This window comes from Parasteatoda tepidariorum, chromosome 10 (assembly GCF_982258835.1).
Source record: "Parasteatoda tepidariorum strain Cologne lab strain chromosome 10, Ptep-v5.0, whole genome shotgun sequence".
Classification (NCBI taxonomy): domain Eukaryota; kingdom Metazoa; phylum Arthropoda; class Arachnida; order Araneae; family Theridiidae; genus Parasteatoda; species Parasteatoda tepidariorum.
In genome coordinates this window covers 5469671-5496691 of record NC_141764.1, presented here as the reverse complement: position 1 = coordinate 5496691, position 27021 = coordinate 5469671, and the positions used below count along the sequence as shown (strand labels likewise).

The window sequence follows — 27021 nt, the reverse complement described above, 5'->3', positions numbered from 1 at the left end:
GCGTAGATTCAAAAATATTAAAAACAGCAAAAATCAAATTGGAGTAAGAATCACATGTATTAAAACATTTCAGATTGCGAAACTTTGTTAAAATTCGGTACTGTGTGAAGGATGATACGAAAAACCCGGAATACAATCACTCCTGTTACTGACCGCAATGAGATATGCTGGCCTCAGTGTTTTAACGTGAACCGTGTCTTTACGATTAGTCCACTTCGGAGAGACTGTATTACTGAGTGTCAATGTTAACATTGTATGAGGAGATGGAAATTATTGATGGCAATAGACAAAATTGTGGCTGTGTTTCACTTTGACCCATTTGAATATCAAGTACTTTTCAAATTCTTTTGTTATAAATCGTAAAAAAAGTTGTCGAAACATGTTTTATTTCATTGATTTTTTAACGAAAAATATTATAACTTGGACTGTTAATCTGATGTTTATTCATCTAAATAGTGTATTGATGTTCCATCAAATAGGGTGCAGGTGCCCTCTTTGTCTACATGTAGAATTACGTTGTAGTTCAACTAAACACAGTCAAGGAAACTCAAGTAAAATAGAATTATATACAACATGTTCCACAAAATCATTTGTGGGCTTACACAATAGCCTATTTTAAAAGACTTATATGTACAAATATTGTGTTCTTAGATAATCAGGGTTGCAAAAAACCCAACCAGGGAGGGTTTTATTAGGGTTTTTCAAAAGAGAGGGCAGGGATAAGTACCTTATTTTAAAAAAAGCTTATTTTAATATTAATAATTAGATTTAATTTTATGAGCTGACTTAACATATAAGTAATTAAAGTGTAATTAATACAAATAAATGGGTGCAAAAGTCTGAATAAAGTTTCTTCTGACATCACGATACAAAATGTTACTCACATACATCACACATTTCAAACTTATTTCAACACAGGATTACTTTTTATTTATATTTTAATCTTAAAAAATATTTGAGGAAATTTTTTTTTTGTGCATAGAAAGCTAATGAAAGGCACTGACTAATCAATGGCCATACAGTCAAATCTAGCCAGCAAGGTGACTGACTCTCCAGCTTCCAAACACATTTTTGTTCACCATAGATTTAATTTTTTAGGCTTTACTACAGATATATTTCAATAGAATAGCAAAGGATAAAAAAGAAATCAATTTCAGAAAAACACAGTAAAAGGTGGGTTTTACCAACCCTGGGTGGGATTTTTGCAACCCTGTAGATAATTATCCTTGTCACTACAAAATAACTAGTGTTTCTGAATTACTAGGTATGAGTTACGAAGAGGAACTTTTTATGAATTCCCACTTTCTGTCTCATATTTATAATGTGTTCTTCACTCCAAGGACGTAGGTAAGGGGGGTGTTCAGGGTGTTCAAACACCCCCCATTGTACAAAGCAGTTTTTCTTTTTTTTTTATACTATAGATAATTTTTCCTTAATTTTAGAAAATTTGTAAATATTTTATTTACTGAAAAAAAATGGAGAATTCCCAGGACATTTTATTTTGAGATTTTTATCAGTCACTGCTGCCTCTTTTCTACCCATTCATCAAGAGAGCAATAAACGCAGTGATTAAATAAGATAGCATCCCTTTCCTCACTGATTTACCACCCACAAAGTTTCTCCCCTCAGAAAAATAGCCAGCCCCGCTCATATTACTCTAAGAGAAAATGTTCTTCCTTTCTTCCAATGGGTTCTATCTTATCTCATCTACTTTTTAAAATATCGGCTATACACAGATCCTATTTACGGTCATAAAATGCATGCTTCACACTATAAGAATTCTCTTGGATTTCTAGGACTGCATATACATGTTAACCTTTTCAGGACATAAAACTTCCTTGGCAATTTTTTCGGTCATTCTGTCCGGGAACTTTGTCTTAGACCATGGGTCGCCAAACATTTTTCCTCATCGACCCCTATATAATTTTTCGAAATCTCCATCGACCCCCATAAAATTAATTTTCCGTTAATTAAGATAAAACTCTATTAGATACTGTGTTTGTACATTTATTTTATGATTTAAACATTTATTGAAGTAATAGTACACTGTGTAACAATAGTTTTATGAAAAATATATTAATGTTGAAATTTAAATACCTTAATATTTATTAAATAATAAGTAATTATAAATAAGTAGAAATAACAAGTAAAGTAACTACAGATTTATTGCTTCTTAACCAATGAGATGAGTGTGCCTGGTGTTTTTTTTTTTTTTTTTTTTTGCAAGGTTCGCTATATTGGGTTCAAAATTGGTCAATTTTAATTTTAAATCCCTTCGTAACTTCACATTTAATTTACTTCTGTACTTAGTTAAGATTGAATTTACGTGACTGATACCGGCTTCAACCATATAGAAACTTGGAAAAGCTAGCATAAAAAAGGCTGAGCTTTTTCATAAAGTTCTACATATTTTTGCATTATATTTATATTTGTTCAAAATTTACTGATTGTTAAATTTTTAACAAGCGTCTATGCTTCAAGATCCGATAATAATTCAGCAAACTCATCTTGCAGGTTGATGGTCACGTTTTTGATGATGTGTTTATTAATTTATGTTCTATAAAGAAACTGATATTAAGTCAATTATAAAAAAAATCACAAATTTTACATACTCAATTGGATATTTGGGATTATATACGTATTAAGAACTGTTTTTTCTTCGACCCCCAATCGACCTTTCCGATTCGGATCGACCCCCATTCGACCCCCTGGCTCAGATCGACCCCCACTTTTGTTAAATAGACCCCTGGGGGTCTATATAGACCACTTTGGCGACCTCTGTCTTAGACACTCATCCTAAAAGCGCTTAGTATCAGATTTTTTTTTTGTTTAATGTAGCATTTTATTTAAAATTTCTTTTTTTTTCTTTCGGATTAATTTTTATTTGTTAATCTCGTATATCTTTGTATTGTGTAATTCTGTTCCTGTAAATAAAATGGGGTATTTTATTGGCTATAAAAAGAGCTTGAATCGAAAATATTGGAGGTAAGCAAATATTTGTATTAAATCAATCTTTCCGAATATAGGTAACATTTAAACTGTACAACAAATAGATTTATTTAGTAAAGTTGAATATTCATGCTCAGTTTTATTTCCCATTTTTGGTTTTATTTTACGATTATGAAATCAGACTTAAAAATTTTTGAAATTTTAAACTGAAAATTGAAACAACTTTATTATAATTCAGTCAGAATTGAAATATCTATATTACATTTAATTTTAAAATAAAACACGAAAATTTCAGGAATGAATAGCTGAGAGTAGTTAATCGTTCAAACTATCTTAGTATAAATGTGTAAGTGTAACTTAAAGTTTAACTATTTTTTAGAAAATTGAAAATACTTTCTACTACTAACTTTCCCTTCTTGGGATCTTATTGCAAGGGAAGTTACTTATGATATTGACACATTTTTAACGATAATACTTCATTGCATAATCATAAGCAGGGCTTAATCCAGGATTTCCATCCTAGTACCTATTTTTGTGAGAAAAAAATTTTTTTTGTGAAAATTTAGTATTGCTAAAAAAAAAGGAAGAAAAAAACTACATTTGTATACGAAAAGTGCAATACTATAAAAAACATTCACATATTGCGCAAGGAATTGCTTATAAGACAGCTTGCAGATTAATTCTATTTATTAATTCAATGTAAATTATACAGCCAGCCAGTATAGAAATTATGGAATTTACTATACAGATTAATATTAAGGTTAAAAATTAGATTTATATAAAGTTTAAAAAATTTTGTTAGCTTACTTACTCATAAAATTTATTGAACTTATTACGATTAAGAAATTTTTATTTTGATATTGTGCTAACTTTTACTTTTGAATTAATAGTTGAAAAATAATAGAAATACAGAATACATAGATAAAATTATAATAACCGCTCGGACAACTATTCAGCACTTTAATTCCTTCGAACTTTTTGTTTTATTTTTTTTTCAAAGTTTGTAGAAATACTGATTTTTTTATTTTATTTTGTGAAGGTACCGATTTTTTTTTTTTTACATTTTGTGAAGGTACCCAAAATTGACCTGGATTAAGCCCTGATAAGATTAAACTTTAAATTATCATAAAAATTACTGGAATTGTTAATTAAAAGAATAATTCAGTACTTTCTAAGAATAATTTGAATCAGCTCAAATGTTTTTTTTGTTTTTTTTGTCTACTTAATTTTATATATATTTATAGCAAAGTCGAGACCCCTTTTTCGTTAGCTATTATATGCATAGACCTTGTGAAGAAATCTTTAAAAAAAATATACGCCAACTGAAATTTGGTAAATAATGAATATTTTATCCTAACGCAACAGATTAACAGGAAACCTTTACATCCACTTATTAAATAATATCAGTTTAAATTACAAAATATGAGAATAGTATCGAGGAGTTTCTAATCTGTAATAAAAAAAATTATTTACCAATAATAAATTTTTCGTAATAATAAAATTTTCATAATAATAAATTTTTCGTAATAATAAATTCAACGTAATTCTTAAATTTTCCGTCTAATTAAGATTGTGACAACATGTTCTGAACTAAATAAAAATTATGCATTTAATGTTTATTTTTAGTGATTATACATGCAGTAATATATATGAGTGATTCTTTTTAAACATGATAATTCGGACCAAAAAATTTCTTCAAATTTAAAGTCTTCAAAATAGTCTAAAATCTTTTTTTTGTGTACTTCTTTAGTTACACTTATTAATATCTTACAGACAGCAATGTAGAAAAAATAAATAAAATAGAAATTCATCAAATTTTGAATGCCAGGAAAATGAGATATTAGCTTAGAAGATTAAAAAACAGTCATTTTAAGTTAATAGTAAGTAACTCAACTTAAGCCTTTATGTTAGATGGACCAAAAATTGCTTAAATTAGTTCTTTTTATTTACTGTAGAAAGAATAAAAAAATATTTTGTTGCTGATATGTACAGAATAAAATTGCGTATAATAATCAATCATTAAATAAATAACTTTGATTACATCCAACATATTACAATCATACATAAACTTGGTATTAGGTTAATATTTGCTTTCCCTCCTTACAGTATTAGCAGTTAAAAAAAAACTTCTGGTAACACTTCAATGTCCTGGAATTCATAAGCCAGGAAAATGACAAATTCGCCATTTTATAGCATATAACTTTACTTTAATATTTTGGCCTAAGACGTTTATATTCTGCAGAAAATAATAGGATTTCTTAAAATAACTCAGATAAATCAACGTAGTTTATGTTATTAATGATTTCAAGAAGCGAGGAATATGACAACGCAAAACCCTACTCACCTTGAAAAATTGTTTGAAAAAGATTTTGAACCAGAAAATTGGTTCTTTATTCATGCAACAAGACATGTTCATATAGGAAGGCATCTAATCAATCTATTAACATAAGATATTGATTGCTGGCTCTATCTATTTTGGTTATAAATAACTAAACAAAAGTAGCCAGAAAAATGACAGATTTTCTTGGGACAAACAAATTATTAATGCAAAAAATTAATTTAAACGAAGTTTTTGTAAATAATACCCTCTGCGTATATTCTAGAAATGGTTGAGATAAAAAAAAATTTGATATTGAAAAATTTATGTGAAGTTTTGAAGTTAGCTATTATTGGAAACATTGTTTGTGACATGCCAGAAACATGAAATTAAAGTGAAACATGAAATTAAGTGAAGTAACATGAATTAAGTTCAATTAAATTTTGTAACTATAAAAAACAGCCAATGCTAGTGCAAAGTCAGCTAATGTTAGCAAAAATGCTAACAGCAATGCTATTTTTTTTTAAAATGTTCTTCTAGTATTATAGTATTAGATCTTGGAGAAAGGGACAGTGAATTGTCATATTTTGGGAGAATCACCCATATATATATTTATATATATATATATATATGTATATATATATATATATATATATGTATATATAGATATATATATATATAGATAGATAGATATCATAACCCTGCTTAACTCCAATACATATATATATGTTGTGTGTGAGTATAAAACATTTAAACACATAATGCATTATACTGATTAAGTAACGAAAACTTTTTTTAAAGTCAACAAATTAAAAAGAATTAATTGTTTCTCTGATATTTAAATTTAATTTAGTGTGATAAGTAATTCTTTAAATGTTGAAATGCCCGCGGCCACCCTATCAAAATCCAAATTTGATATCCCGTGACCTTACGAAACACGGATTTTTTCATTCAATATTTATTTACGAAATATTTTGAGACTTTGTATCTAATTTTTTCTTTCTTACGCTGTATATCGTTTGTATTTATTTCTAATTTTTTGTTACATTATTAAAGTTTTACACCTTCTATTTAATAATGTAGTTTAACAAAATCTGATATCATAGAATAAAATGACAGTTTTTTTAAAAGTTTATTTAACACCATTATTATTAGCCTTTTGGAATGATTTTAAACATTGTCATTTTCCTGCGTTTTCTAAATAATAAATATAAACTATATTATTCAATCTGAGCTGTTTAATAAAGTCTTGTGATTAATAACACAAAGACTAACTAAAAATGAAATGGAACATGGAAGTAAAAGCTATAAAATTATAAATTGTAATTTTTCTAGCACTTAAATGCCAAAGAATAATTGCTAAATGCTGGTTAACTATTGTACATTGCTCTCTATATTGTACATTGCTTTCTATATATTAGAGGTACTTTAATAAACGAGTGTTTATTTTTTTTAAATATATTATTCCAATCCAAAAGGTTAGAAATTAAAAAAATAATTTCCTAGGTGTCGTATTTTCTGAAAATTATCCATATATTCCACTTCGTAAAGAATTCATTTTTTATGTATTATTTTGGCTGCTTAAACGCATTATAATTTGCGGTGAACAGATGAATTTTTATTGATATTTTATACTTGAATTTTTGACAATAACGGTGGTTTGTCCTAATCGAAGGGAAGCGATTAACGAAGTTTATGGCTTGTCTTTATTTTGATCTTCATTTAGATCACAGGTTTTGATTTTTAACTTTTAAATGAAGCTTATACTGAAAACTTCTGTATTAGATCAATTTATCAAAATCAAAAAGAGTTTACTTGTATGTATGTAACTGGTTTAATTAAATTACATCTAGATAAAAAATTCCTCAATCACAAAACACCCCCCATGAAAAAACTATACCTACGTGCTTGCTTCACTCTAAAGCATTATTTGTTCCAATTATACAAAGGTTGACATTATTATCAACTGTATTGTGGCACATACATGCTCTGCTGTGGCTGATGTCCTGTAGGTTGTCGGACATCATTCGCGGGAGGCCAACGGTAGGGCTGTGAGTGGTAATTATTGAACTGGTTATTTGAAAGAGAACCACCACTTTGCTGATATCGACTTAGAGTCTCCTTGGGGAACGAATTATTATTCTGGATTTTACTAGGATTGTAATTTTTAAAGTCTGGGTGTTGTGGCCATCTATGGTAAAATTGATGCTGTATTGGAGCCTGACGAGGTACTAATTCAGTGTTAGTAAACAGTACTTTAGTTTGAGGTATTTCTGCTGCATTGTATGTTTTTGCAGTGTTATGACGGAGAGGAACTTTCATAAAATCCTTAGTTACTGATTGCAACTGATTATATTTGAGCTCATTGTTTCTCAAAGGAAGAACTCTTTCGAGATTACCGGTTATTGGCTTTTCGGGATTGTACCGAGGGGCGTTATTTTCCAGTGGAGGCACTCTTTCGAAATTTCTTGTGATCAGTTTCTCTTGATTGTATCGAGGATCATTATTTTCTAGTGGAGGCACTCTTTCAAAATTTCTTGTGATCAGTTTTTCTGGATTGTATCGAGCATCATCATTTTCTAGTGGAGGCACTCTTTCATAATTTCTCGTGATCGGTTTCTCTCGATTGTATTGAGGTTCATTATATTCCAGTGGAGTGATTCTATCAGAATTGCTAGCTCTTGTTTTCTCATTATTGTAATAGGGTCGACTGTTTTCTAGTGGAGGGACTCTTTCGTAATCGCTTATTCGTGTGCTCCTGGGTTCTTTATTTCCTAAAGCAGAAGCCCTTCCTTCATAATGTCCTTCATCGTAAGACTCGTGGTGTGGTTGTGTGTGCTGATCTTGGGAGTAATAGTGAGGAGCATCATCGGCTCCATTTTTCTTCTTCCTATAGGATTGTCTGTCATCATGAGATTCGTGTTGCCCCTCATGCTTCTTGTTGCCATGGTGATGCTTTGAGGCATGACTGCCAGCCTCATACTTACCGTCATCGTAACCATCATACCCATCTTTTCCCCATTCATGTTTCTCATCGCCAGCATCAAAATTTTTATTTTTTCCTTCCTGCTTGAATCCTTTTGAAAATTTCCCTCCCTGTAGTTGCCTATGTTCGTGATGGTCGTCGTAGTCGTGATGATGGTCAGTGTCCAAAAATTCATCGTGAAATGTTTTATGGTCTCCGTATTCTTCCTTGTGATATGTGTTCTTAAAACCATGCAGTTTGTGCCCTTTACTCTTCTCTTTGTGTTTTCCCAATTTGTGTTCTTTGAGGGCTTCTGCACCAAACTTTTCACCCGCATCATGCTGCTTCACATTTTCCAATTCCTTATTGTCGGCCACGTTCCCCTTGTGGTGCTTGTTGTAAGTCGACCCTCCTGTCAAAATAAGAACAAAATATTAGGAACAGATAAGTTTCTCTATAAGAAAACTGATTTCTATTGATAGATTTATTTTTTTTAATAAAAATGGTTTTGAGTCTGTAAATTAAGATGTTTAAAATTAATTTCAGATACTAATTATATTAGTTTATATATTAATTATGTATGTTACATATATTCCGGCACCAGGCGATTCATAATCATTTATTATGACATATTCATGAAGAGTGACACAAAAATTCATCCAAGTGACACAAAATCGAAGTGTTCCTCAATAAAAGTTAGGAGAAATCTTGCAATATAAATCTGTAAAAATGTTTTGTTTCAAGAAAAAAGGGAAAAACCGAGTAATTATAATTGATTTATTAAATAGGTTGCAGGATAAGTCTATCCCATGAGTTAATCAGAGGGATAAATGTTAACATGTAAATGAATGCATACTTGAACTAAAAATAGATTAAAACACAGGATGCGAATACTAAAGTGTGGAGAAATCCGGGTTGCAAAAACCCACCTACGCAGTAAAACCCCAGATGCTTTTACTGTGAAAAACCCACCCTAAAGTGGGTTTTACTAGAATTGATTTCTTACTTATCCTCTGTTACATTAAAGAGCTATTCTATTGAAATATAATAGTAATATAATGTAAATATAATGCAGTCTAGCCTAAAAAATGAACCTATGGTGAACAAACTGTGTTCAGAGACTGGAGAGTCACCTTGCTGGCTAGATTTGACTGTATGGCCATTGATTATTCAGTGCCTTTGATTCGCTTTCTACGGGAGAAAAAAAAATTCCCTCAATTATTTTTTAAGACTAAAATATAAATAAAAAGTAATACTGTGTGAAAATAAGTTTCAAATGCGTGATATATGATGTACATATAACATTTTATATCGTGATGTCAGAAGAGACTTTTTCCAGACTTTTGCACCAATTTATTTGTATTAATTATTAATTGCACTTTAATTATTTATATGTTACGTCAATTCATAAAATTAAATCTAATTATTAATATTAAAATAAGCTTTTTTAAAATAAGGTACTTATTCCTGCCTGATCTTTTGACAAAAAAAAAAAAAAAAAAAAAAAAAAAAAAAAAAAAAAGCCTATTAAAACTTACCCAGGTTAGGTTTTTTCTGGAAAAACCTACATACAGGATCCGCGCTAAAGACCTCAAAATACTAGCCAGTAAATTAGCCAAATTTTAAAAGTCTTGAAGAAAACAAATCGTAAAAAAATTTTGGTTAATTTTTTTTCCCTTAGAAATTTTTAAGTCAAAATACAAGTTCATTATAAATTGAATTATTTTAAAATTTCAATCAAAATCAAGAGTCATTCTACAGAGTCAGTGGCGTAGTTTGGAGGGAATTACGCCTTCTCACATATATATAATTAAACATTTAAGATATAAGTAAGCTAGCAAATAGATCATATTCACATATCTTTTAATTCTTGATTTATTGCGGTTTAAAATTTTGTTTGAAACTTTAAATTATCAATTAATTTGTCAAATTTAATACGTCAAAATGCTATAATGTTGCTACTACTAAGAAGTTTCTTTCTCAACGGCCGTACAAGTTTGTAGTTATACACCGAAGAGCTATTACATTATGAGCACCCTGCTAATAACATGTAGGACCACCTTTAGCCCTCAAAACTGCTAGCACCCACCGTGGCATTGATTCCACAAGGTGCTGATAGGTAGTCTGAGGTATCTGGTACCAAGCGCTCACCAACTGGTCCCGAAATTCCCTCACATTGCGAAGAGGTAGCGTGGCAGCACGAATTTGCTTTTCCAAGTAGGAAAACAAATGCTCTACTGGATTGAGGTCAGGTGAATTTGGGGGCCAAGACATGACTTGAAAGTCACTGGAATGTTCCTCGAGCCAATCCATGACGATTCGACCCTTATGACATGGTACATTATCCTGTTGGTAAACACAGGAACATCCCCCGCAGGAAAAACTGTTGCCATGAATGGGTGAACCTGGTCTGTAACTATGTTCAAGTAGCTTACAGACGTCAGGGATTGTTCTATGAGGATTGTGGGTCCTAATGAGCCCCATGAAAACATTGTTCCTGGGCGAGAAACCATGAAAACCTGGGCGAGCTCATTGTTATGGATGGAGGATGGTCCTGAAGCAACATTTGATATTTTCTTAGATTCCGTTTATCTTTTAAATAAACATATTTCATTTTAAATAAAGATCTTCATTTAAGTTTTTTTTATATTTTTTAATAACAGAATTTTTACTGGCACAACTATAGTTATTCCAAAAAAAAAAGGGATCACAGTAGAAGATAAGTTATTTGAATAATTTAATTCCGTTTGATTGGCATTATATAGTACGAGGAGCATCCAGAAAGTAAGTTTCCCGAATTTAAAAAAAAAAAGAACTCACACTTTCAGGATCATATTTATTGGCAACAAGTACAGCAATGTTTAAGCTATTTTTCAATTTAGCCATCACAAGAATTGAGACACTTGTCGTATCGTGGGATCGACTTTTGTATCCCTCTGTCGCAGGTCACTGCCGCCTGTGAATGGAACCAGCGTGTTTCAGACGTCTACTGTTACTGTAAAACAATGCGGAAATTGTGACTTGCCATTCAGAACAAGAGCCGTGGAATGTTTACTGCAGGTGTTGCGCTCCTCCATGACAAGGCTTGCCCACATACGGCATCACACACAGCAGCTGTTTTGACGGAATTTGGTTGGGAGTTGTTTGATCATCCACCCTACAGCCCTGATATTGCTCCAAGCTATTTTCACGTTTTCTTGCAGCTCAAGAAATTCTTGTCCTCCGGTGAGCGTTTTGGCTACAACGAAGAGCTGAAGACGTCTGTCACACGTTGGTTCCATTCATAGGCGGCAGAGTTCTATCCAGAGGGATACAAAAGTTGATTCCACGATACGACAAGTGTCTCAATTCTGGTGGTGGCTATGTTGAAAAATAGCTGAAACATTGCTGTACTTGTTGCCAATAAATATGTTCCTGAAAGTGTGAGTTCTTTTTTTTTTATAAATTAGGGAAACTTATTTTTTGGATGCGCCTCGTACATGGTGGGTAGCGTTTTTAAAAAGTGCTTACTTTCGATTTTTAAAAGCTTTTAAAGTTGCTTTTGCCATTGGGTGTATTTAAAAAGTGCTTATTTTCCCTTTTCGAAAATGAGAATTTTTTTTTTCATTACGGTGTCGATTTTTGCCGCGTATTATGCAAAAGCGTGCTTTTTACATTATTCTGTCCACATTTTCCCAATTCATTCAACAACAATCCAGTTCGGCTTACCGTCGGTCTATAACGTATGAAAGCGCCAATCATTTTACATGTTTGATGAAATACTTCCGTGTTTGCACGTGCGACTCTGCTGCATTTTGCAAGATACTCTCAATTTCAGGCACCATTTTTCACCCTCTGAAATCGAACTGAAAAAACTCTAGATCATTTTATAATGGCTAATGTAATCAAGTAAAGAATTCTTTGTCAGAAACTAGTTATTTTGTCATGATCATGTAAAGTCTTTGAAAATTATTTTGCACTTTGTTAACGTACATAGTGCTTAAAAATATTTTTTGAGTGCTAAAAGGTGCTTATTTTTTGTTGAAAGATTTGGCTACGCACCCTGTACTATTCAAATAACGAAATTCTGGCGAAATACGCTCATTGCCAGCTGAATGCAAGTGGTTATACTACATATATCATTGAAAAATGATAATCTATAAAGACAAAATCTAAGTTAAATTTTCTTATTTTAGCAATCATTTCAAATTTACTTAGCAAATACTTACACCCATTTACTTAGCAAATTCATCGGCTTTGACTTCAAGCATTTGTTGACTTGAAGCATACTCGAAGATTGCGGCTTCTTTGAATGCTGAACCCATTCAATAATAAAGCAAACAAGAATACTGCTTATTGCTACACTTCATCAGAGATGATTGTGCTCCGGAAAAAATTTGGACTTCCGGATTTTTCGGTAAACGCGATCCAGAAGTTTCCAGAAATCCGAGGTCCAAAAGTTTCTAGAAATTATTGATCACATTTATGTATTAAAAAAAAATTTTATGTTTTATTTAGAAGTATTAGAACTCGAATTTATACTTGGCATCTCTTTCATTTGTAAATATTTTTTCTAGTAGAATAATAAATGTGATTAGAGATAAAATTAAACTTATACGTAATTATTAATTTAAATTATGCTACATATAATTTATTTAGAATTTCATGCTTTGAAAATATCAATGATTTAAATTTATAATGACGTTAATTTTTTGCTATACGTAATTAATGATTTTATTGGAGAAATTTTTAGGATTTTTGAGTTGGGTTCACAATTACCCCTGTTTCATGCTATAGATCAGTGGTGCGCAAACTTTTTTCGACTGCGACCCCTTTTGTAGAGAGAAAATTTTTGGCGACCCCTAGAGATAAATGTTCACAAATACGATGTATATTTCGCGCATTTCTTTCGTTTCTTCGAATAAAAACATCATCATATTTTACTCATATTAGTTTATTTATAATTTTAAGAAAATACTTTTTGTATAACACAAAAATCAGTAAATTGCCCTTTAATGAGATGTATGTGGCTGCAAGTTTCTAATTATCTCATCGATGTTTGAATGTATGTAGCTAATTACAATTCGCATATCATCTTCAGGGTTTAAACGTGAGCGGTATTTAGTTTTTATTGAAACTAGTTTACTAAATCCAGTTTCACATAAATACGTTGATGCAAATTGTATTAACACTCTGATGGCATTCTTGCATAAAACGGGATATTGTTTTTCCACGGATAGCCAAAATTTTTGGCAAGGCTGAGTCTTAAATTGATTTCGAAGAGTATGATCACTAATTAGATCTATCAATCGCTCTTTCTCAAGAAGATCATTAGATCTATCAATTGCGTTAAACTGCATATGTCAAAGGATCACAAATCCAACCAAGATCGTTTTCAGGAAAATCCTCGAATCTTCTCGAAAAATTTTTCTTTAACTTTTCAATGTGATTGGAAATGATGTTTTTAAATGTAAATATATCTATATTATTTTCCTTGATAAAATCGTTAAAGCAAGGGAACATGTCGGTGTTGTTTTTATTCAGTTCAGTTTGCCAGAGACTAAACTTATTCTTAAAAGCTTGAATTTTACTGGCTGTAGTTATGATAGTTGAATTCTCACTCTGCAAGATCAAATTTAAGTCGTTAAGTTTTTCGAAAATATCAACTAATTAGCTCAGCTTCCCTATCCAAACTTCATTGATATAATAACTTTCCCATCTATGTTTCTTTTCGATTTAGAACATGTACACTTCATTTCTCAAATCAAATATCCGTCGTAGTATTTTCCCACGTGAAAGCCATCTGACTTCGGTGTGTAACAGCAATTTCTCATACGTTGAGCCCATCTCATTGCAAAGTATTGAAAAGAGACGGCTGTTGTGGCTGTTGCATTTAATGTAGTTAATTGAACTAACAGCGTCTTGTAATACGTTGTGCAACTCTGCATCCATATCTTTTGCAACAAGAGCTTGCCGATGAATCATACAGTGATTAAATACCATATGAGGCGCCACCTTCTGAATTAAGCCTCTGAGCCCTTTATTCGAACCTGTTAATGCTGCAGCACCATCAGTACAAACCGCAACACAGTTTGCCCAGGTAAGGGACTTTGTTTCAAAATATTCATTTATTACTTCGAATATTTTTTCTCCAGTTGTTTTTCCTTCCAAACTTTTGCAACATAAAAACGTTATGTTCATTAAAAATAAACCTAACGTAAATAATTAGTTGTGACATTTTAGTAATATCGGTAGTCTCGTCCAGTTGTAAAGCAAATACAGATGAATTTTGTATGCGTTTTATGACTTCTGACTCGATATTTCGTGACATTTCGGAAATCCAATTGCAATTAAACAGTGAGTGACGGCGCTTCACTCTTTATATGTACACTGTATGGTATGCAGCATGCAGGGATAATGCATTTCATAAAAATTTGGCGACCCCCAAAAAAATTCTGGCGACCCCTAGTTTGCGCACCACTGCTATAGATGGTTTTAAAAATCGGTATATGTCTTTATTTCGAAGTAGAAATTTCAAAAATATTACAAAAAAAATGAAGAAAATAAATCAGTCGAAGACAGAAAAAGGTTCATGACATCCAACTTCCTCTCTTTTGTTGGTTCACTATATCCACAAAAAATAACATTATACGTGTGTAGCAAGGCACGGGAGCGAACATTTCGTTCACTATATCCGGGAGTTCACTATAAACCGTGTTCACTATAGCGGTGTTTGACAGTATTAAGATTTGCACTTCATTCGTCCAAATCCGAACAAAAGTTATTCCGGAGGGCTTTTTTTTTTTAAATGTTCTGTATTTAACTACAAATAATTCTTTTAAGAATTTTTTTTTGTACGTACTCCTAATTGTTTTAAAAGTTTATTTACCTTGGCTGAAGTCCTGTTTGACGCCTCTTTCATTGTACATGTCTGAGGAGTGATCCTCAGTGACGTCACCCAGATTCTCATTCCCCAGTTCATCTGCCCTGAAAGAATTGGCGCTCACTTCATTCGCCACTTCTTCTTCTGGATGATCCTCCAAGTGAAGGGATTCCGATGGTTCCTCTTCAGATCGAGCAACCAACAGCAGGCTTAGTAATAATAACAACACAGAGATCTAAAAGAACAAGAACTGAATAAATCTATTACACGTTTTCACTTCTTGGTAGAAAGTTTGACAAATTTTGCTTGAGAGTTTTGCTATGTGCGGAACTGCAGACGTGTTTTGTACAATTGTATATACGAAAGTTTAGGAGTGCACAATCTACGGCCCGCCAACCCTTCATGCGCGGCCCTCGGCCGCAATCTGAACAAAATGAAAAGAAAAAAAAAATTAATTAAAAAAATTTTTTTTTTGAAAAATAAAAAAACATTTGGAAAATTGAAATATGCGCATTTAAGTTTTTGACGCAGCCAATTTCAATTGATGTAGTTTTCGATGGTTAACTGTACGGAGTTAGGCACAGTTTTGAAAATCCAAATACTCTTAATACATCATTATTACGATGCACGGATTTCGAATTTCAGTTATTACTTTTGACGCTCTTCGTGTGCAGCGATTTTATCGTAAATCCAATGACTTTTCGGTAGTTATTTCACGTAGTTTCTGAAATCGCGATTTTTGAAAGTTAAGAAACGCTTTATTTGTGCAAACTTCATGAAAAATCTAAATGACTTCCGGTGCTTTATCGGCAGATATTGCTACGCATTTTCGCATGGTTTTTAAAACTTTGATATTTTAGCGCAATATTGTTACGAATCTGATTTAAAGAATCGCTCATTTAGATAACCATTTTTTAACGTGGTTTATTTGTACCAATTTTTCGCAAATCAAAATATTTTTCAATCGTTATTTTGGCAGTTATTATTACACATTTCTACGAGGCTTTGGAAGTCCCAATATTTTTTATACGGTATTGCAATACTTTAATTTTGAATTCCGCATTTAAATACATAAAATTTTAACGCACTTTATTTACGCCAATTTCATCGTAAATATAAAGGGATTCTGGTAATATCTTTGGTAGTTATTACTACACTTTTCCCCGTGATTCAAAAAATTTTTATATTTTTAATGCCATAATTTGACAGTACGCGAGATTTGAATCGCTCATTAAAATAATTACTTTTAAGGTGCTCTATTTGTGCCGATTTTAACATAAATATAAGAGGTTTTTCGAACGTGTTTTTTTTTCTCGAGATTACATTTTTACTGGTGATTTAGAATATCCTGATATTTTAACACAATGTTACGACTCATAAAATTCGATTCTGCTTTAAAATTTTTTTTGAAACTTAAAAAGTAATTACGTATCATAGCAAAATCAATCACTTCCTGAAGAGAGATGAGAAAAAAAAAAAGACGAGTTGCGTACATTTATATTAAATGTGGTCCCTTTTGCAAAAAAATAATTCAAAACACGTGCATATTTCTTTAGTCCCATGAACAAGTGCAAGTTTAACAACACACACCCAATCTATTAATTTTGCTGTCACATGATTTAAAAACCACACATCTCAATTCGTATTCACGCGATTTAAAAATCACGCATTGCGTTTTTTATTTACGCAATTTAAAAATCACGCAAAGCACTGGGTATTCAAGCAATTAAAAAAAAATACATCGCTATTTGTATTCACGCGATTCAAAGATCTGGAAAGGAAGAATACCATCTAGAACAAATTCCAAAACTGATTAAGTTATTTGCCCTAAGTTTAATACTACCCACAACAAAAGCTTCTGTCGAAAGACTGTTTTCCAGAATAAATTTGAACTGTTGAAAATTACAGAACAGTCTTTAAACAAAATCCTTAAATTGTATTTAATGGCTAGAAAAAGCTATCACATGATCAAGTGAATAAAATCCCAATATTTAAAAAATTTGCGAATTACAAGATAACCATTAAGAAATTTTTTAACCATTTTCTATATACTAGGACCATTTCATATCATTCATGATTATATGCTGGGAAATGATTTGTATATCATTAAATTTTAACTGTAAAAAATGTAATCAAAATAAGTTTCGGAAAGTAATGTAAATGCTACTAATTGTTAATGTATAAGTGTATTAATTGTAAATAGTAAGTGTCATGTTAAAAAATTATGAAATAAAGTTGATAAATAAAATATAAGTTGTTAATAGTTTTTTGTAATTAAGGGAAATAGTTCCTTCAAAATTAATGTTTTCCTTCCTTTCCTCTCTCTGCCCCTGCTTCTTATAATTAATTTAAATTAAATGTTTTAAAGTTTAAGTATATATTCCCTACTATATGGTAAATCTTATTTTCTGCTGAAGGGGTTTCAATTTTAATCCTATAAACTTTCTTCAAATCAAAGTATTTAACTTCCATTTATTTTAATAACTAGAATATTTATTTTTTAAATTTAATTCTATGAACAAATTTCTTAAAGTTAACATTGATTTTTTAATGGACTTTTGTATTATGCAATATGATTAAAAAAAAACATGAATTTTCCCGTAGTTTTTTAATTATTTCAATTTATCAAAATTTTTTTCTGATAAATTGATTCGGATTTTCGGATTCTGTTTTTTCTTCTTAAGTTATCAACTTAAAAGGTTCTAATTTTAAACATTTTTAAAGTAATTCATTTTATGCAAAGATATTACAAGGTTAACTTACAAAAAGAATTTAGTGCCTAGAACAATGATATTTTTATAACAATTACTACCTACAATAGCTGTGAATATGTCTGTCTAAATATTTTGTCATGCGGCCCTTAATTGGTCAATCTGCTGTGCATGTGGCCCTTCACTCAAAAATGTCATGCACTCCTACGATAGTCGATGAATTTACATAGAAAAAAAAAGAGTAAAAAAAAAATGGCATTCGCGAGCTGAAGTGAAAGTAATGCAGATGATTTTTCAGATGATGATGATGTGAACATATACAAAAATATTTAACTTTTTTCATTTGCCCAAGATCATTTGGGATAGTAAACTGATGGAAAATTACATATTTTTTTACACCTAAAAAAATTTAAATTTCAACTTAGGAATTGTGTATTGTTTTTTTTTTTAGTTCCTTGTATTTATTAATAAAATTAAAAAAAATATTGATTTTTTGTATTTTTTTTTCAAAAAAATTGGTGAGGGAAGCGGTTAATATAAAAAAAATTTAAAATATATATGTTATATATATATATGATTCTAAAAATATTAATTAATATAAAAAAAATTATTCTTTTAAACTCTTTTTTTTTTATCTTCGATTAAGTACTGAATTAAGGTAAATTCAAGGGGGAAAAAAATATTTTTTTTTTATCGCGAACCTTAATTTTGAAGTGATGTTTTATTTTAAAAATATTCCCCCGTTTTCAAAATATATTAACATGACATAACGCATAAAATTGAAACGAATGATTGAAAAGAGTAACTGCCCCCCCCCCCATTTTAGTCTTGCATTCTTTGTGAATATTGTTTGCCTTTTCTACTTCTTTGAAAATGCGAAACTCATTATTTACAATGCCAAACAAGTGGTTTTTCTGGTGTTTTTTTTTTTTTTCATTTTTAATAAAACTTTTATTTTAGAGATAACTTTAAGCATAAAGAAAGTCAATCTAAGAAAATATAATCAAAAAACAAAAACCTATAAATACATTTTTCAAATTTATCAATTTAATCATATTTTATTTTATAACCCTTGCTGAACCAAATTTTCAGTTTGCGACCTCCAAAGTTCAACTCCGTGTCCTTGTGATCTTTAAACCAAGCCAGAAAACAAGGGAATTCCTGGATCAGGTATCGGGAGAAACTTACCCTCCTTTGCTTCACATCGAGAGGAACAATACGAACACCTCCCACGATTAGCCTGATGGAAAGAGGACTCTAACCCATGATCCATCTATCACTGAGAATATTTTACTTCAGCACTGTTGTCAGTGCGATCTGGGTACGGAATTCGCATCGACCAGCCATCGCTGTGATTCGAACCTAGGTCACCTTATTGGAAGACGAAACCTCTATTCTCTGAACCACCACGGCTTAAACTAATCACATGTTTTTTAAAAAAAAGAAAAAGCAGGAAATTAATAACTTAGAGAACATAAAATCTGAGTGTCGGCCTATTTCGTCAGTTCTTCGAAAACAAAATGCCCACTTTTTCGCAAAATAAAAAATTATGTATATTTGTATGTATATGTTATCGTCTTTCAATTATGAAACTTATATATTATGTATATATACAGACGGATATGATTTAAAGGTCTTTTTAGATGACCAAAAATAAATTCTCTTTAGAAGTGGCGTGACAATTTGGAAACAAATTCTTGACCTATAACATGAAAGAAAGCTCCTTATTAAAATATCTACGAAGATTTTTCATTGATAAATAAATAAGTGATAGGAATTTTTAAGAAATCGTTTCAATAAATTCAGAAACGCTGGTTTTAAGGGAGTTGAAATCAGAAAATCTTAAGGATCATGAGGTATTTTTCAATTCCTAAAAAGTAATGCAATTATTTAATGAGATCCCTGCAAGTGACGTAGTGTGGGTATCTCGATTCTGATTGGTTGTTGAAAAGTGGCATTTGTTTACGTTAGCAACTGTTCTTTCCATTCTATTTCGTGTACGCCAAGCCCTTCAAAAATCAATTCTTTTTTATATTTTCACTTAACTCAATCTACATATTTTTTACTTAATCCACATATTTATTACATAACTCCAAGACAGACATGTAGAACATAAGTAAACTAATTATGCATCGACATGCAAGTTGCAGTATGCAAAACAAAATATATTACGGTTACAATAAAATACAAAAACAAATAATAAATCTAAGTTAAGCAAAAGACGTAGAAGAGAAAGAATTGTATTGACATAAATTCGATGTGCGATGCTGTATTTAATTAACTTCACGTTAATTAACATTCGAACTTTGGTGGAGACTGACACGCTATTTTGCTTATAAACGATGCTGACATCACATGTGAGGGGGTATACATGGTCTTCTTAAAGTAAAATACCCAATTATCAAAGGATGACAAAAAAAAAAAAAAAAAAAACACAAGATGAGACTTTGCTTTGTTTTTTCCGAATATAGAAATTCGAGTAATAATGGAAATTTTGTTTCAATTTAAGAAATACTGAAACATTTTTCCCCCATTACTTTTTCCAGCTTTAAAACTATATATCTCAAAACCTTTCTCAGTTAGGTTAAAGATTATTGCATGAAATTTATAAATATTTAAAATAATTTACTTAAATTTATCCACAGGAAATTAAAAAAATTTAATTTAATATTTTATTTTTAGAAAAAAAAATGAAAAATAGGAAATTTTAATTTTTTAAACACTAGTAGCAAAACATATCGATAACTAATTAAAATATGGATATTTTTATTCACAATGAACCTAAAAATACTAATATAGGAATGTTATATTTTCAGCTACATTAAAAATATAAAATTTTCAAAGTTTTTAAACGCAACTTTTTTTTTTTAAATCTGACTCGTAGAAGATTTTTAGTGCTTGTTTTCTATGCTTTTTGCATGGTACAACAGTTAAAAAAATACCAAACGTACATGCAATAAAAAATGGGCTCTGCGCCCCCTAAAAAAATTACATTATTGCATGTATATAAATCAAGAGAAATTATTAGTCTTGAAATGTTATCTACTTACAGTTTTTATTGGAGACGATGGCATTTTCGCTTGGCTAGACAGAGAGAGCAAATGAAAGACTGATGCCAACTTCAATATACTTTTATGCATCACTGATTGTATCCTCCAGTTATTAATTTTTTTTTCTTTCTTTTTATTTAATATGTTTCTATTTATTTCCCCGTTGCCTCTAGCACTGACACTGATATTTCTCACCCTCTTTGCGTTTTATTTTTTAATCGGTTTTTTTCCGATTCTTAAAAAGGCCTCTTCCTTCGCTCATCTTTGATTTTAAGTTAAATTTTTTGCTTACTTAGGTTAGATTTTCGATTTACATTTTTAATCGATTTGTTCTTTTAAAATAAAGTTTTGATGAAAAAATATCATTCGAAAGTAATAAAACTTTCATAAATGTCGGCTAGTATTAAATTTGACAGCTTTTAATAACAGTGCATGATTACCCATTAAAACGGATTTTTTGAAAATAAATTTTAAAAAATTAAGAAAAACAATGATTTAAAAAAAAATTCAATTTCAAATATAGGGGAGAGTTGGATAGCCCCGCCCACTTAAGGAGTATTGCTTATATTTCTGTATAATATTGAGCAATAATCAATATTTTTGCATGTTTCTATTGTTTTATCATCTAATTAAATAATGCAAAAAGAATAAACCAAAAAAAGAATAGTTTAACTTAAAAAAATAGAAATTTAAAAAAACATGTTTTTCAGCTCTTTTCAAACTATGTCGGGTACCCCCGCCCAGTTACAAAAATTATGTTTTTTGACTGTTTTTTCAGGTGTAAATGAAAATGACCAATCTATTGACAATAGATAAACCTCGTCTTTCATTTTTAAAACAAAATTATTTTATTTATTACATATTTACATACTTTTAGTGAATTCTATCATTTAATAACAATCATTTCATAATCACAATATTTGTTGTTAAAAATGCATATAACAATCAAATTTGAAGCAATAAAATAATAATCTTTGCAACCGTACATTTATCGACAAAATAAAATTGGGTGGTGATACCCGACATTCATGTGAGCGGGGCTACCCGAAATCCAATTTTTTTGTAAATTTGTAATTACTCGAGCAATTTTTCTCATATAAACTTCTTTCTTTGTGCAAATTAAACTTAAGACTACATACTTTGCTGTATGTATAGAAAATATTATTTTTTTAGTATTAAAATGAAGTTTAATCGAAACTTTCAACCAATTTTTCTTAATTTCAAAACTCATGATTTCAAAACTATTGTTTACCATGTTAACAGCTGCATAAATACTTGAAACTTTGAAAATAATCTTTTTTTAATATAACAATTAATGTCCGATGGTCCATTGACTTGAAAAAATATGCTATACACATGAAATTGACAGTGGGCAGGGCTACCCGACTCTCCCCTATATGTTATCAGGGCTAACTATATTTAGTTTTAATTGCTGGAAAAACAGCTGAAGATACTTAAATATAGTAAATTAAATAGTTTAGTATAGCTGAAATATCATTCTTAAATATCCCATAGATTACGCTTTGAGTGGTCATCATTTTTTAAAAGAATAAGAAACAAAACTCCCTGTATTTCCCAGTTTGTAAGTTCCCAGTAAGAAAAAATCAAAATTCTCTGCATTTTTCGTGTAATTTTAGGTGATTTTTAAATTCCCTCTATTTTCTAGACAACCCTGTAGTATGCAGTTTGTAATTCTGGAAAATTAATTTTAACTTGAACACTTTGCCTGTTTTTTATTCATTTATTTAAAAAAAGTACTTCTATTTCTGTTTAAATTGAATGAAACCGATCTGAAAGCGTTAAAAAATTATCTGAATGCATACTGTGTATATATAAAGACATTTATCAAAAATAAACTGAAGTCTAACACTAAATTGCCTTTCTCAAATCCTACTTGCAATGTGGTTTAATATTCTAGAATCTCGCCACCTTTGATTGGGTGACGACCCTGTTTTCAAAAATAATGATTGTTGTAGTTCATTTACGTCACACTAGAGCTAGCTGCACAATGGGCTATGGGCAACGGTCTGGGAAACATCCCTGAGGATGATCCGAAGACATGCCATCACAATTTTGATCCTCTGCAAAGTGGATGGCACCCCAGCTTCGGTAGCACTTTACTGTAGCACACCCTCGGTCCCTACGCAGACTAACTGCAGCCAGTGATGCTTGACGTCGGTGAACTGAAAAATAATGAAATTATCCCACCCCATATTTGCGAAAGTTGATAAAAAAAAAAATCTCCACCTGCAAACTTTTGTAAAGCCGGTAAAACAGCTTTGTTTTTGTAATAAAGGTGCCGGCAAGTTCCAACCCCGAAGAAAGAACGACATGTTATCACAAGGGCTATTCAAATTCTTACAATGAAAGAATTATTTGACCACCTTTGGTAATAATGTAATAAATTTGATTTAGTTAAGATTTAATTTCATTTTAAGAGACTTTCTTTTTTGATTTCAACGAAATAATTTTTTTAATGTTGTCTACTGATTAAAATGATAAACTGTCTTTTCAAATATATTTATATATAAAGGGGATTCAAATGAAAACCGGTTGCTAGTTTAAAGTAACGATTTTGATAACTCACAAATGTAGTTATACACAGTACACATACTCAAAAATAGTCGCCAAAACTGTTGGCACGTTTATTCCATTGCGACACTAGCCTTTGAAGAAGCTAGTAGGCTGCTTTCGGATCCAGGCCTGGACCCAGTCACACGCATCGTCATCCGTTGTGAATCGATATCCGCGAATAGCTTGTTTTAGAGATCCAAAAACATGAAAGTCACACGGTGAAAGGTCTGGACTGTATGGTGGATGTTCCAGCGTTTCCCACCAAAACTCGTCGTTCCTGCTTACTCGCCTGCATGTTTCGTAGTAGACGATAACTTGTGTGATCACCTTCTCTTCGGCGTTCAACCACACTATCGTTACTATAACAAAAGGTGAAATCTTTTATTTGAAAGACGAGTTCTAATTATTCTTGCACCAAAAACACTCTAAAATCGCAAATGTGTAGTCGAAAACTAGTGAACAAATATTGCATGACGAAGTTTAATTTCTTGTTCCCCAAGCAAAATTGCGGCTATGAATAAAAAGAAAATTGTTGCTTAATACGTTGAACAAAAAAGCATCACATGATACAATTATTAACCCACAAACATCACCCTAGCCATAATTTTACCATGAACCCAGTTGGGCTCAATATGAGCATGCACCGAGAAACCAATATTGGGATGACTAGATTTTTTAATATTGGTCCTATATAGGGCCGATAGCGGCCTATATTGCGTGAATTATGACTATAAAATATCGGGGGTACCTGATAATTCCATATATGGCCTATATTGGTTGTAAAGTGGGTGTAAAATATCGAGTGAATCGGACAATTTTATATATGGCCTATATTGGTTGTAAAGTGGGTGTAAAATATCGAGTGAATCGGACAATTCCATATATGGCCTATATTGGTTGTAAAGTGGGTGTAAAATATCGAGTGAATCGGACAATTCCATATATGGCCTATATTGGTTGTAAAGTGGGTGTAAAATATCGAGTGAATCGGACAATTTTATATATGGCCTATATTGGTTGTAAAGTGGGTGTAAAATATCGAGTGAATCGGACAATTCCATATATGGCCTATATTGGTTGTAAAGTGGGTGTAAAATATCGAGTGAATCGGACAATTCCATATATGGCCTATATTGGTTGTAAAGTGGGTGTAAAATATCGAGTGAATCGGACAATTCCATATATGGCCTATATTGGTTGTAAAGTGGGTGTAAAATATAGAGTGAATCGGACAATTCCATATATGGCCTATATTGGTTGTAAAGTGGGTGTAAAATATAGAGTGAATCGGACAATTCCATATATGGCCTATATTGGTTGTAAAGTGGGTGTAAAATATAGAGTGAATCGGACAATTTTATATATGGCCAGTATCGGAAATAACCGGGTCTTTAATCCCTTATTGAGCACAGATTCATGAATATTGGTTCAGTGATGGCCCAGTTTGCTGCTTGGGCAGAAACGATATTTGTAGCACTTTCTAAAAGAAAAATATAAACAGTAGCCAGAAGGATACGATGCATTTTAAACAAACAGAACAATGCATTCAGGGCACCCAATGATGAAAATAGAATGAAAAACATTCTTAGACATTTCTAAAGATTTCTCACAAAAATATACGGTAATTTTACAATGACTGAAATTAGAGACCAATTAACGTAAGCAGAAAAAACACAAAAAATTCCGAATTTTTTGTTTGCTAATTAAGAATTTTTCGAATCCACGCGATTACTGACCGATACGAATTCTGCTCCTGACTCGCACCATCAACGATTCTCATGTATAATATCCTCAGTGGTAGACGGATCATAGGATAGAATCCCCTAGCTATCCGGCTCATGGTTAACGTGGTTTTCGGAAATGCGAGTTAGTTCCATCGATGCTTATGCCCTCCACGAAGGCTAGTTTGTCCTAATGCTTGATCCACGAGTTCCCTAGTCTCCTGGGTTGAACATTGATAGCTGGACTATTATAGAGCTTGCAGCGGAAGGGCTCGAACCAGAAATTTCTTTGACCACGAAGGCAACCAAAACCTAAAATACTACGTTTTTTTTTTCCTTTCTCTTTCGCAGTGTTTTTTTTTTTTAATTTTATAACCGTCGTTGAACAGCCGACCCAATTTTGGACTTACGATTGCTAATGTTCAACCCTGTAGCCATGTCATTTTGAACCCAATCCAGAAGACAAGGAAACTCCTGGATCAGTACCCCCAGAGGTATTGATTTGTTATGGGAACACGAAGGACTTTGTGACTAGACAGAATTTAACGTGCATCAGTCACCACTTACCACACGGGGAGTCGAACCCACGACCTCTTGGACATGGGTCCAGTGCCCTATGAACCAGGCTATCCCGGCCTCTTTTGCAGTGTTTGAAGCAAGCAAGTCAAAATCTACAAAACACTCAATTTCCTGCAAATTATCTTCCTAGTTGTTGTCCTTTTTTTTGTCAAGTTTATACGACTATTCCAGTTTGCAAATGGAAGCGTTTACTAAATTTGGGTTTTTTTAAAATAAAGGTATCACACATCAAATTTTAACCAATAATAAGACATATTTTTTCACCACTTTAACTGAGAAATAGGATTTTTTTTAAAATTAAAATTTTCTTTTATAATCCTTACAATTACTTTTTCTTTTGTATTATTTTTATAAATATTCTGCAATTTTCTGCTACCAAAATTCGTATAATAATTTAAGAGTAATATGAATTTTGTGTGTAAATGATTAGTTAGCATTTTGAGAGAGAAAAAAAAACATTTTCATTTTTTAATTTATTTAATAGTTCATGCAGTTTTTTTAAAAAAATATTTTATGCAATTTTTTTTAATATTTTCAGAAGTAAAATTAATGAGCTTTAGAATGTGCTTCAGTTGTAACATTTCTTAAAAAAATTTTTTTATTGTCTTATGATTTTTTTGCTTCAAAGAAAAGATTTGTGCTGTTCACTAAAAAAAAATTCTAAGGCCATCACTATCAATATAACTATATTAATTATATATAAACTTTTATATAAACTAGAATGCTCAAACTTCTTCTTGCTCCGCACACCGATCCCCGTGGTTTTCTCACATTTATCTTTGTCTGTCCAAAAAAAAAAAAAAAAACATTTTGTTTATAAAATCTAAAGTTTTTATAATTTTATGTGAAAACATTATGTTATATGTTAATCGTATCAAAACGAAAGATTGGAAAGAATTGGATTTGAAAATAATTTAACATACTTGGAAAAAGAAAATTATTTATACATAGGAATACACTATGCGGGACACAAAGCTAAGTATTAAATGAGAAGAAATTTTACTTGTTAACAACATATAAACGATAACTACATAACAGTTCAAATTGGAAACGAACTTAAACTCACTTTCATATTTTTAAAAATGCCAAAATTAGTATTTCGAAATATTTAATTTTGTTTTCGCATTACTTTATTTCATTTATTCATTTTTTGTTACTTATGGCATCATGTCAGGCGAAAGCTTATAAATAGAAGACCTGGAGAAATATATTTTTCCACAATAATGGAAAAATAATCATTATTTAAAGTTTTAAAAAAAAGGTAGAAAGAAAAAAGTATTCTTAAAAAATCAC

General features: G+C 31.0%; 1 protein-coding gene across 9 annotated transcripts in view; it reads right to left on the bottom strand.

Annotated features, from left to right (window-relative positions):
• Nucleotides 1-402: 402 nt before the first annotated feature.
• Nucleotides 403-27021, bottom strand: part of LOC107454616 (uncharacterized) — a 63899-nt gene continuing 37280 nt past the window's right edge. For 6 of the 9 annotated variants that reach the window (XM_087154218.1, XM_087154221.1, XM_087154223.1 and 3 more), the window contains 2 exons: nucleotides 15100-15328; nucleotides 7057-8643 (listed from right to left, as the gene is read on the bottom strand). In XM_087154218.1, the coding sequence (XP_087010344.1) occupies nucleotides 7229-8643; nucleotides 15100-15139 (1455 nt within the window). In that variant the 5' untranslated portion in view covers nucleotides 15140-15328 and the 3' untranslated portion in view covers nucleotides 7057-7228. Of the gene's footprint in view, nucleotides 1334-7056; nucleotides 8644-15099; nucleotides 15329-20854; nucleotides 21383-27021 lie in introns of those variants that run through there. The other 3 variants (XM_087154217.1, XM_087154224.1, XM_043051156.3) reach the window with 3 other exon arrangements.